The 13,153-nt window shown below is 34.8% G+C and overlaps 1 protein-coding gene across 1 annotated transcript in view; it reads right to left on the bottom strand.

The window, feature by feature from the left end:
* Positions 1 to 1,971: 1,971 nt before the first annotated feature.
* Positions 1,972 to 13,153, bottom strand: part of LOC105199432 (inhibitory POU protein) — a 51,485-nt gene continuing 40,303 nt past the window's right edge. The window contains 2 exon segments of the mRNA XM_026133869.2: positions 1,972 to 11,766; positions 11,769 to 12,075. Of these exon segments, the coding sequence (XP_025989654.2) occupies positions 11,312 to 11,766; positions 11,769 to 12,075 (762 nt within the window). The 3' untranslated portion in view covers positions 1,972 to 11,311.

Here is a 13,153-nt window from a genome sequence, read left to right as displayed (position 1 = left end):
AATTTAAAAAGATTTATAAACACACTCTGTATTTCTCGTTATAAATAATTTTTAAATAAATTTGCAAGTTAAATCATGATTTTTGCATCGCGGGTGAAGTGCATGAAGTGAAGTGATATAAAGAGAAGTGTAACGTATAGAACTCTTTAACCAAATTCGTAAATGTCGTTTCACAATAAATACCCATTAATTATTAAATTTATGAATTATTAAATTACTTAATTTGGTATTAAAATAACAATTCCGTGAATTTCGCGAGTGTATTGTATAAAATAAAATGTGAAGTGCAATGGTATGGACGGCGCAGAGGACTGTTGGATTACTTCCAAATGTTGACGCAAATGTGAGTGCAGTAGAAGATACATCGATGGACGTCGAGGGACGTCGCGAAATTATGAGTCAATTTTAACTTTTTTCAATTAATCTGTTTTTTTTAGCTACTATTTTTCAATATTGTGATTTATTTGTTCAATGTGATTATGATTATCATTACATTGTTTCTTACAGATTAGATATTATCACGAGTTTAGTGTCAAATACTTAGATTTGAATTAAAATCGCATTTATAAAATTGTGTATACATATATAATAAGTTTTACAAACATCAAGATTTTATTTTATACTTATGTATAATAATACTTCCGTATATTAATTTATTTATTTTTAAATAAAATATGTGAAACAGTAGCTAAAAAGACAAGATTATACTGCATGCATAGTGATATTTGCGTAGCAATATTTGTAACAATCGCACTGATTTTTAACGGTAAAAACAAATTATACATTGTTAAACTGATAATTTTATAAATTGCGCGTCGCGTCGCGAATCCTTTTTATTATTTTACATATATTTGTAATGTTCCATATTTACATATATAATTACGATGCAAAATTGATATTTTTATATTTTCTGCTTGATTTACTATTCTTTAGATTGTTGTTATATTTTATTAATTATATGTATATTAAATATTTAAAATATATTTATGTAATTATATTAACATTTTACATACACTTATACGTACAAATTTTATATATACATATGTAAATTTGTATATGTGTATGTGTGTGTAATAATACATTTACATAATTGTTTTAAAGTTTTGTGACAATTATATTATATTATATATATAATATTTTTGGTTATAATTCAACTTGATATGAATATGATTTTAACATTTCTCATTGCAAGATTTTTCATTTTTATCGCACTTTGGGTTTATTTTACCTCTAGTTTCTATTCGTGAAAGTAAAGATCTACTTTAGGTATTTGCTGTGTAAAGTTTTGACGTCCGTAATCCTTTTTCCTCTTTTTCGTGTTTTATTTTTTGTAATATAAGATGGACAATGGTGCATATAATTTTATTACACGGTAAAATATTAAGGCAAAAGTAAAAGTCGCAAAATCGAGAAAAACAATAAAATAAGTAATAAGTTAAATTTTTTTATGCCGATGATATGCAAAAAAAAAAAACAATTTGAATATTAATGTTCTAATAATTATTTCTATTAGAGATGCCAAATGTTAGAGGAATGATTTTGTAGAAAAATAAGTTTATTTTTTACATAAATCTGGGATAGCTTTGCTTGAAAACTTTATTCAGCGTAAATTAATGTGTATTTAATAATAAATATTAAAAAGTAACAAGAAAAATTTAGCCACGAAAGCTGAATTAATATTTAGATCTATCTAAATTTTCATCGGTCGTGTTTTGCTTAAAGTGCAATAGTTTTACGATGTTCAGGATACAGTAGTTGTGTAGTAACCGATTTATTTGAAAAAACAAAAAATAAGTCTACTCTTTGAATCTCTTGCACAATTCGCCTTTCCCCCTTTCTTCTTTGGAAACGATGAAACGGTGAAAGAAGTTAAACTGAAAGGTACAGAATAATAATATCGTGCTGATTCTCTTCTCAATCATTTAGAATTTAGACACTTGGAAAGTGGAAAGTGAAAGGTATACAATAAAATTATCAATAACATCAAGGTTTACTTTATTATACTATGTACTATAATATTTATAATTGAGTAGGTACTTGGAACAAAGTTGGACACAAAGTATGGTAAATGAATTATGGCACATGATATGTACAGTATGGAGGAATCTTTCTCTTTCCCCTTATCGTACATTGCGCGCAATTTGGTACGTTTTAAGAAGCATAACATATGCTTATGAATTAATACAAATCTGTGAAAAAATGTTGCTATCAGATATATTTGCATATATTTGCGACACGTAGAATACGTTTTTTTCCTTTTTTGTTTCATTTCGATAATAATGGGCGAAACTACATGCGGAAGTTAATATCGTTATTAGTTAAAGCAAATTATTAATACGCGCTTCAAAATTAAAATAATTTACTGTTTGAGACGTAATACGCAACGTAACGAGGGCGTGTACTTACGCGAATTATGCTACATATTAGAAGCGAATATAATTCAACTAATAAACTAATTAATACTACGTAATTTACAAATAGATTTACAATTCGTACAATTTGTCGATTATGTACAGAGCCTCGAAGGTGCCTATGATAATGTAAGAGCATAAGCGTCTGTTAAGCAAATAAAGAAGAATGTAACATCAAACAGCTCGCTCTATGGGATATATGATTCATTTATACATAAACGTAGTCTTGAAACATTGCTCCAAGTTGCACGCAACATATTTACATAGAAATTTCTACAAGACAATTAAACTAGTATCTTTTATGATATGTCTTTATTATATTATTATATCGTTCGCGATAGTTACAGTCTTACTCATAAATAGCGTTTCACTTTTACACTGATCGCGCATTTAATTACAATTTATAGAGATTAATAAGAATTTAATTCGCTGTGAAATTATGATTATGATTTGTCGATCGTTATTACACACATATAGATTCATATTCTGACACATCTGGAATTATTATGGGACACGTTGTATGTGTTGTACGTAGACATAGTGTAAACATAAATATGTAGTGTTATTTCTATTATACAAATGACGATTCGCGATCGTTTCAGATTTTTTTTTTTTTTTACCAGTCTGTAAATGCATAGATAAGCGCCGTGGACGCCTGATAAAGAGTGTAGAACGAATAGATGTAGAACGAAAGCGATTCTCCTTATAATGGAAGATAGATATCCTCTACTTCTTTCTTACGTTATCGTATCGATGCTATTTAAAATAGTTTTTAAAGAGAGAGTTGCGTTTGTTCTATGTTATAAATGTTTACGCGTAAAGTATCTTAACGAACCGAATAACGAGGAATCGACGCGATGTCGTCCGACGAAACGGCATGTAGCTAATTTCTTTTTTTTTTGTTTGTTTGTTTTTTAAGTCAATCGGAGCGATAGATTGCTTATCGACTTTGGCAATTCCGAATCAAATGATGAGTGAAATTTTCTTAACGACATCGCGCGTCACTCTATGTAAAATTTAGCTACCTAAGCTGGCCACGTGAACACCTATGAGTAAGACTTTTAAATTTAACAATTCATTTTGGCTCTTTTTTCCCCCCCTTCAATTTATATGTATAAACATTTAATCTATAATTGCTGATAATAATTATTTATATTAATTATTTAGTTTTCATATTTCTTTATACAAATATGCTCCCGTCGTAACGTTTTGACGTTAATACTTTTCGGTTGAAATCGTGCCGCGCGGTTATTTGGGGCGACGGTTGATGATCCGCGCAATCGCCATAAAAATGAATAAATTATAAACAGACGTACGTAAGAGTCTTCACTGTTTACGCGTATATAGGGTACCATGCGACGACGGTACAACGCGATCATTTTCTTTTTTTTTTTTCGCCGTAGTTCGTCCGGTTAGATAATTCGCGTTACGGTAATATTCGTAAGGATAAATCGGAAAGAGTTGTGGAATGCAAATGATTGATGTTGAGTTAATTTCACTTTAACCTATTTTTCTGTGACTATCTGTTTGCTCGACTGTGCACGTAAAACATTGGATAGTTTATCTTTTGTGTAGGACTGTGCAGGAATCTCTTGGAACGCTATAGCTCTGACTTTTTCATTCGCGCTCGACTTGGGTAAACCATCTGGTAAATGTATCGACCGATTTTATCAGAAATTAAAAATTCCCAGTAAAGTAGGTACGAAGCGTTCTCTCCACGAGACAGAAATATAAATTTCTCGATGACGACAATCGATTAGCTGCAGTAAGCTACAGTGAGCCGTAGCGAGAACGCTTAATGACCGTTTTCTAAATAATATAACCAGATATAATTTATACATTTACACGTAACATTTTCTACCATTCGAGATCATGTATGGTCGAAAAAGCATTAGAGATAATGTTTCCCAGAGACAGACACGTTAAGGAATTCGTTAAAAAATATCCGATAATTTTTTTTTTATCAACGAAAGAAATACACCTGCACGTGTTCCGGAATAAATAGTTTAAACTACGATTTAATATAGAAACGTATTGCGGAGACGCGCAAATCTGCGCAACGTCGTTATTGCGACGTATGTAGTTTGTCGACGTCGCGTGTGCTTAATCGCATCATTTGGCAAGACTCTTAAGTGCAGTTTCATGACGATAACAATTGATAAAACACATTATGATATGACTCGTTACCCTGTATTAAACATGTATATTTGCGCTATACTTGCGCTTGAGGAGACTTTCTATTCCATTTTACAGTCTTACTCATAAATAGCCTATTTGATTAAAACTGAGATATCTATATATTACGCAATAGAAAATCATAACCATTCAACATCACTCGGGATGTTTTATATATTTTTATTTATTACAAGTATTTCGTAAAACACGTCGTTATCTTTTAATTAAAAATACTAAATATTAATTAACATAAACGTTGTTCATTCGAGATTCCTTTTCGTTGAGAGAGTAAACGTTTGCTTCTTTTTTAGAATATTGCTCTATTAAACGATAATTACTTACTATAAACCTGTGCATTGACGAGTTAATGCTCACGTTTCATATGATGACGCAAGGATAGAGGCGTACTTTTATTGCCATATACGTACGAGAGTTATCGTCGGTTCATCACTTTTTTTCATGTATACAGAGTGTCTCGAAACCACAGTTCGTTCTTTCAACTGCTCTATCTTAATTTTTTGGCTAATATGTCAAAGAAACCCTTTCGTCGACATTTCTTTTAATTCTCGTGAATGCATATCTTCATAATTAAATTCGGATCTCAAATTAAAATTCTGCTTTGAATTATAATAAAAAAAGCTAATAAAATTTAGTTTGTTGAACGTCTTTTATTTTCAGATGCTAATTTTGAAAGTTATCGGTTTTTCGACATTCTTGATAAGAAAAAATTGAGTGAATGAAACCAAAGAATTATTCGTTGAAAGGATGTTTCATTCGATAAAACGTTTCGCGTATAATGATGCGATGCGTAATTTTCCAAGTAATTTTTCATATGATACAACGATATTCATTTAAATCGAAACTTATCATGACGTATGGTGTAAGCGCGATAAATTGTAATTCACAACCAATTATATGTTTTATTTAGTAATTGAATAAATATGAAAAATGTATGGTGGAAAAATTTATTTGTATATATTTTATATATAACGATATGATTAAGCTAAAAAATATTAATTGGTGACGCTGAAAATTTGGCAATATACAGGAAGTATATGGAATTTGTGTTAGTACTTTTTCATATTTTTATATATCGCAATAATAATAGAATAATTAATTTTTTATTTTCTTTTTTATATTCCTGGAATTTTTTATTTTCTGTCCTTGCTTATACATTTCCTGTTTTTATCTTTTCCCATGAAACACTGCTGATAGAGAACGATGATTTTTTTTGACAAAAAAAATGTTAACATTTTTTTATATAAATCATGTTTTTGGCGTAAAAACTTTTAATAATTTCTTTGGAAAATAAAAGATTTTATAAAATCTGTTATGCAAATTTAATGTAATTAATGCCGGATGTTTCGTGACAACTCTCTCTTAACATGTGTAATAAATGTATAATTCTACATACTTCCTGGCGCCTCTCTTATTTGAAGTACATTCTGTCCAAGTGAAACGTATTCTTAACCTAATTCATAGAGTTACGAATCATATTTACATAATTTTATTAGTTACGTAACAACAACATTATCAAGAACGTTATTTATAATCGTTGGCTATAATCACGATAACTTTTATACAATTGAAAATAAAGGGAAACATACAAAGAAAAACATAAAAAAAAAAGAACAAGATTAAGAGACAATAAAAGAGAGATGGCAGGTTTTTATCGCAATATTTAACTAACCTTCTAACTCGCCAGGGTTTCAGTATGAATTATAAAGGAGTGCAGTGATTAGAAAACACATGTAATACAATTGTGTCGCTAACGAATCGATACGTTACGCAATTGAACAGTCGCGTGTGTAAGAAAATAAATTCTTTTTTTTTTCTCTAAGAAAAAAACGGTCGCGATGCAGGGCGGGTTTGTGGTTTTCAATGACCGTGGATAGAAGCTGATATTGCTAAATCCGCTGATATTGCTCTGCTGGAATGGACGCGCCATGGACACGAAAGAGAATAATAAATAATGAACTTCTCACTAGACTCCTATATTGCACTAGAGCGTCTTTCTCACTACCTAGTAAAATGGCAAATAGGCTATATATTATTCTCCTATAAAATACTTATCCTCTTATATATGTACAATTTAAAAACTGCTACCGTTTTTCACTTTTACTTTTAACTATTACTAGTATTTTCGTTTGCCTGGATGTGTCTCATCCTCTTTAAACAAAATACTCTTCTAATGTTGGATATACGCGAGACCTACGCGTTTCGTTGACAAATTTCCTTGCAATTTTTACTACGCATTTCATTGTTCGGTACAAGCATACATTTTTTTCAGAATTTAAAATTGAAAGAAGCAACAAAATATTTTATCATTAACTAAAATCCATCCGAAAGTAATCGTGGAAAAAGATTTTGTTAAGATTGAATGACATTATCTGTCTTTATGATAGTAAAATAATCAGGTTTTCATATCGATAACGTGTTGGTTAAGAAATCACAAGTAATTAAAGTGAAAATTAGACTTAAATAAAATAAGCAATATTATTAAGCAAATCGATGCATAGAGTTTGCTGAAAGATTTCATTAGAAATGTGATTACGCATGATATATTTTCATAGAATAAAAGAATTGATGAATGAAACTTTAATCTAATTAATATTACAGAGCTCAGTGATAATACGTTGCAACTTAAAACGAAATCTATTTGAAATCAAAGGAGAAGCCGACATTTCGGATACCACCTCATGTCACTTGCTCAATCCTCTTCTACCTGTCAAAGTAGAGGGCGGATTTCTAAAGGCAACTTTTCAATTGGTTAACCCTTCTCGACCTGCCAATGTAGAGAATGGATTTCCAATGTTCGTCCAAATTGAACAAACTCTCTTCATTTTGATCGTAAGATTGCGACTTTAAATTATCTTTCAAGTATTTTTTTTTCTATTTATAAACCACTGGTTTTACGAAATTCTAACAATGTAATATTTAAAAGTGTCGGTGGCCGAGATTGCGCCTTGTCTTTATTTATTAAAGTTGTAAGATTGTTCAAAGTTAACATCATTTTTCTTTAAATAAATGCAACGTCACAGGTTTTTTAAATTTTCAAATAAATTACATACTGAACTTGCAAGACACGAGAACGTTTTCAATGTGTTTAGGCAAAGAGTTAATGTATATTAACGACGAATGTATCAACATGTTGAAATGCATTTTCAGTCACAGATGCGAAATGAATCACTAACGCGTACGTCCAACTTTAGAAGATGACACTGAAAATTTTAACAATCGCGACTTGCAGCACGACCGTTTCGACTTCCGACCGTATCAGAAACTGACCATGCTTTCTCGTTCGAGTCGCTTTTGCGCCTTACCTTTCGTTAAGAGGATGTCTATCTCGTACTCGAGAATTTCGTTGTCGTCAATAGAACAGCGCGATACCGACGGATATTCTCTATGTCGGCGAACAGAAAGAGATAGACACGTAGACACTTAGATCCATCGATTTCGGATTATCCGCATCCGTATTTTATCGGGAAACAAAATCGAAAGAGAAAAAAAAAAAAAATAACTAAACCCTCTTCCCGACGCACGCATGTCGCGTGAGCAAACGCGCGTGTTTCCACGGCGCACGCGTTGACTCGCGCAAAAGTGGAGACCAGAGCGTAAGCGCCGGTCGCATCCTTGATATCGGATCAATAAGGAGATTATTATTAATCGCGTCGAGTCTGAAAGCAGAATATGCACCGAGACTTAAAACAATCCCCTCGTTGTGTCGTTCGCCCTGTTTCTTTCTTTTTTTTACCCCTCCCCTCTCTCCTTCTTTTTACGAAAATAGTCGGCGCATGGCGCATGGCGGATGCGCGGACGATCATAAAAAATACGAACAGAGTATAATTAATTCGTTTACTACGTACTACAGTATTGCTTTAATATGATATGGTACAGTCTTTTCACTGATTGTCCAATATCACTACGTAAAACATTTTTCTCTTAGCTCTGTTAGTTTGTTCCTCTCTCTCTTTCTCACGCTCTTTCTCTCCTATCTTTCTCTCTTCCTTTCTTTCTCTCATTTCTTTCTCTCTCTCTCTCTCTCTCTTCTCTCATTTGCTCCTTCCTTTCTTTTTTTCTAAACTTCACCCTTGCTTCTTCCTTACATACGCAACACACATTCACTCGTTCACACGCGCACTATCGTTCTCTTCACTGCTTACACTGCACTGAGCGTCTTCATTAGGATTAATATCACTTTTTCTTCGGCGCGACGTACCCGCGCGTCGTCTTTATAACAAATACGTACTTTATATTTTATGTTTCGAATTGTACTTTTCAAGACGCGTTGGTAATCCTTGCTCTTCGCCGTTCACTTGTCACGACAAGTTTGTCCGTGAAAAACGAACGACGAAAAGTCTCTCTCTCTCTCTCTCTTTTTCTCTTTTTTTCATGCTTTTTCAACAATTTAAAATGTCAGGACTTTCTCCCAACATTCGATCGTGCCTTCAATGATTATTGCTCAGTAAATTATTGCAATGGCGACTTAGTGATTTACGATTGTTTCCGACGAGTTATTTTGCGATGTAAATATTGTTACCGATTCGTTTGACTTGATAAAATATTAAGCTCAGAGACGGAAAATTGTTAAAATCGTGATTGTTAACGATATGATGGTCCAGTCGCATCAAGAAATAATATGTCGACGTTATGCGAATACTTAAAAATTTCATTCTCATCCAATTAGATATCATCGTCTTGCGGAAAAAATTACGCAACAAATTTTTTTACATCCAACTTTTCTATTTACTAATCGTTTTCCTGTCTGTTAATTTTTTTTTGCAATGATAGAATGACGAGGAACGACGAGGAATTGAAAGAATTATGCACTAGAACGTTTTTTTTTTCTTTAACATTTAGGTATTCTTTGCATATTATTTTAAACCAATCGATCGGTTAATAAATAATTTCTCTTGCAATGTGATGCGACATCTAAGAGTGATAATGTACGCTTTAAAAATCTTACACATTCTTATTTCTTTTTAACCTTGATACAATTTTGCAGCTATAAAAAGTGATGCTATAAACAAAAGTTGTAATAGAAATATTTGTTAAGTTTTTTTACTTTCTAGCGAAGAAATATGAAATGCCATTTGTATTGTGCATTTACATGGATTATAGGATTTCGCATATTGGTTTGCGAGAAATATGATCGTGAAATCGGCGGCGAACAGCGATTTTAACCGCGGATGTCATACGACGAGGGGTCGAAGGGCAAATGGCATCGTAAACTGTTTTATTGCTATCGTTGGTAGCGTACTTCTTGATCTCGTAGTTTTACGGATTGCAAGCACGAAAATTCTTTATTTCGAACAATTGGGAGAAAATATTAACTGGAACTAACGAAGATATCTAAATTGAATTAAATTTTTGCCGAATTGTTTTCGTAAAATCATGCATTGTACGATACAAATCCACTTTCCGCCTCTTTTCGCGTCTCCGATGGTTAAATTTTTATAATATTGAACGCGAATTTTTAAGCAATTTTTTATTTTATCCATGATAAAAGGATGTATTAAAGTATAAGTGTATAATAGATGATTTTTAAAAAAATTTATTAAAAAATTTCTCTTTAAATTAATAACAACAAATATTTCACAACGTACTTTCAATTTTTACTGGATTATATTTATAGTATATTTGTAATCTTGTTCTTAAAAGAGATATCAAACATCATATCCCGTTTCAAATGAAACGCGCGAATCGGACGGTATTTATGTAGTTTTATAATATTATCTTGCAGCACAAATCCGCTACAATGCTTATTGCTAATGTAAATGAAAATACGAAGAAAGCGCTTTATATTCTCTAGTGCGGAGTTTTTTCATTTTCTAAAAATCATATCGTTGAAAGCATTATGCATTATTGCAGCGACCGGTGTTTTTCTCGGCATTATTTGTATATTACTCGTATTTTCGAACGAAATAAAGAGGCGTGTCGCGCGTGTGCGTTTGAAGTTACTTGCTTAATCTCAATGTTAGAATATATAAGATCCAGGTTTTTGTCATCTTTCACGAAAGCAAAGTTGTCTAGAGGTTTATCAATTAATAGTCTAATGAAAAGTCGATTCATTCCCTACGTTAGAAATCGTTTTGCAACTTCCATCCCAACTTCCATTCCACGGGAGGGGAGAAAAAAAAAACGATGATATCGATTTTATAGATCGGAACGATTTCGATACGGATTCATATTTACTGCCATCATATCGCGACGATAGCCATCGTGAAACATTCGTAAACGCGTCACCAGCATTTCATTGCATCGGTGGTACGATGTCACGAGAGGTAATCGTGTTAGCCGAAGAGGAGAGAGAATCGCGAACCGAAACGAGTCAAGAATAGCTCCCTGCAACCGGTGATTCCAGAATATGCGTTTCAAGCATATTACACACGCGCAGTGATAACAAGCGACTCGTCGTCGACTTCAGCCTGTGACAGCCTCGTGTACCGATACCGTTAGTATCCGCCCGTAGCATCGAGCCATTTGTTTGAAAGCCGCGAAAGGACTGCCGCAGATAGATATCCCGCCGCGGCGACGAATCGACGATGACTCGAAATCACCTCACCGCGCGCGATATCCACCGACGGAGAGTTGGGGGGGAAGCCCACCTCTCTAGAGTTTTGGGCATTTCACGGCCAACCCTGAAACTCAGTCAGAGGTTCGGGCTTGGGCTCGAGACTGGGCAACTGGTACGGTCAGTTCTGCTGTCACAAGCTACCCTCGGGTCAATGTTGAGCCGCGAACTTCATGCGCTTCTGCTTCTGCCGCTGGTTGCAAAACCAGACTCGTACGACGTTCTTCTTCAGGTCGAGTTTCTCCGCGATCGCCGCGATCTTCTCGCCGGATGGCCGCGGTTGCACCGCGAAATACGCCTCTAACGAGCGTTTCTCCGGCGCGGCGATGCTCGTGCGTTTTCGCTTCTTCTCGCCGGCGGGCAATACCGATGGCGCGTCCGGGTCGCGTCGCTTGTTCTTCGCCTGGGCCTCCGCTTCCTCCAGCCATGCCTGAAGGATCGGCTTCAGGGCGATCATATTGTTGTGCGACAGTGTGAGCGATTCGAAGCGACAGATCGTCGACTGCGAGAGCGCGCCGACCCCCGGCAATTTGAGATTGGCCAGCGCCTTGCCGACGTCGGCCTGCGTGACGCCGAGCTTGATGCGCCGTTGCTTGAATCGCTCGGGAAGGCCTCCAACTCGCGCGGATCGGTATCGGCGTCGGGATGCAGGCCCGCCGCGGCCGCGGCCGCAGCCGCTGCGGCCATCGCCGGATGATGGTGCGCCGGATGCGGCACGCTGCCGCCACCGCCGCCTAGGTTACTGTGATGATGGTGATGACTCATCATACCGTTCATGCCGCCGTACACGGAGGGACCGTGGATGCCCGCGTGATGTCCCGGACCGCCACCCGTGCTCTCGGACATCGGCGTCAGCGTCGTCATCGAGTTTGCTGGATCCAGCATGTCCAGGCTCTCCATTCCTGGATGGCTCATCTGGAACACGCCAATTAAAGTTCTTCGTGTTATTTTCCTTTCTTGTCGAGCAGATTTTCAAATGCATTGTCTTAACATTTTTTTTTGTTTTTTTGTTTTACGAGTTTTAGTAAACTAGTCGAGTACACTGATGCAATGGCGATATCCTTTCGTCATGTTAATTGCCTGGCTTTTATTTTTAATTATATATTGGAGTAAAATAAAATTCAAATTGAGATTTAGCGTTAATTTAATATTTAATATTCGGTCTTTCCGCGCCCCGTCAGTCTTTCTTTTTCAAACGCTCCTCAGCTAATTTAGAACGAGATCTTGTATCATATTTAAATGCTTCGATACTTCTCTCTTCTCTCTTATCAATATTTTTAGTTTATTCTTTAATGTCGTGACTAGTAATACGGCGATTAACAATACATCGACGCGTCAATGAAAGGAAAATCTATAATTGATTTGAGATAACTATTCGTATAATATCTGTTAAATATTAATAATAATTAAATTATTATAAACGCAAACTATATAAGGCAAAGATATTTTTAACCATTCATTAACAAGAAGTTTCGTTTTTTACTATTGACGGTTCTTTCTAATTATCAGAAAGTGATGAAAGTAATTAAACGCTAGCAAAAAAAAAAGAAAGAAAACAAATCGAAAAATTCGGTCCAAATATGCACTGTTCAAGGAAATACACAGGGTACGATGAAACGTGTAAATACGAATGTATATGCTGAAAGGCCGGATGCGTATCGTATCGCCGAGTTTGCATTTTGATGAAGCACACCATCGTGGTGTGGGGAGGTATGAATGAAGGAGATAAAAAGCAAAGTTAGGTCGAGTGCGGTAGAGAGAGAGTAGGAAATATGTACAAGCTAACACGTATAATTATGCAGCACGTGCCGCGGCCGTCGTCACGAATGCAGAACGCACCTCCAGTATAACTCTTTACAAATTATTTATGAACTTCTTTCATATTTTTCTTCGCTTAGACCGCTGTTACGTAGGTGGCACGCTGTAAACTTGTTTTCTTAAAGTCAATATCGGTTACATCTGTCGAAGCGAAACGGAAAATGCATTGTTACGA

This window comes from Solenopsis invicta, chromosome 3 (assembly GCF_016802725.1).
Source record: "Solenopsis invicta isolate M01_SB chromosome 3, UNIL_Sinv_3.0, whole genome shotgun sequence".
NCBI classification, from domain to species: Eukaryota; Metazoa; Arthropoda; class Insecta; order Hymenoptera; family Formicidae; genus Solenopsis; species Solenopsis invicta.
This window is presented reverse-complemented; position numbering and strand designations above follow the sequence as displayed.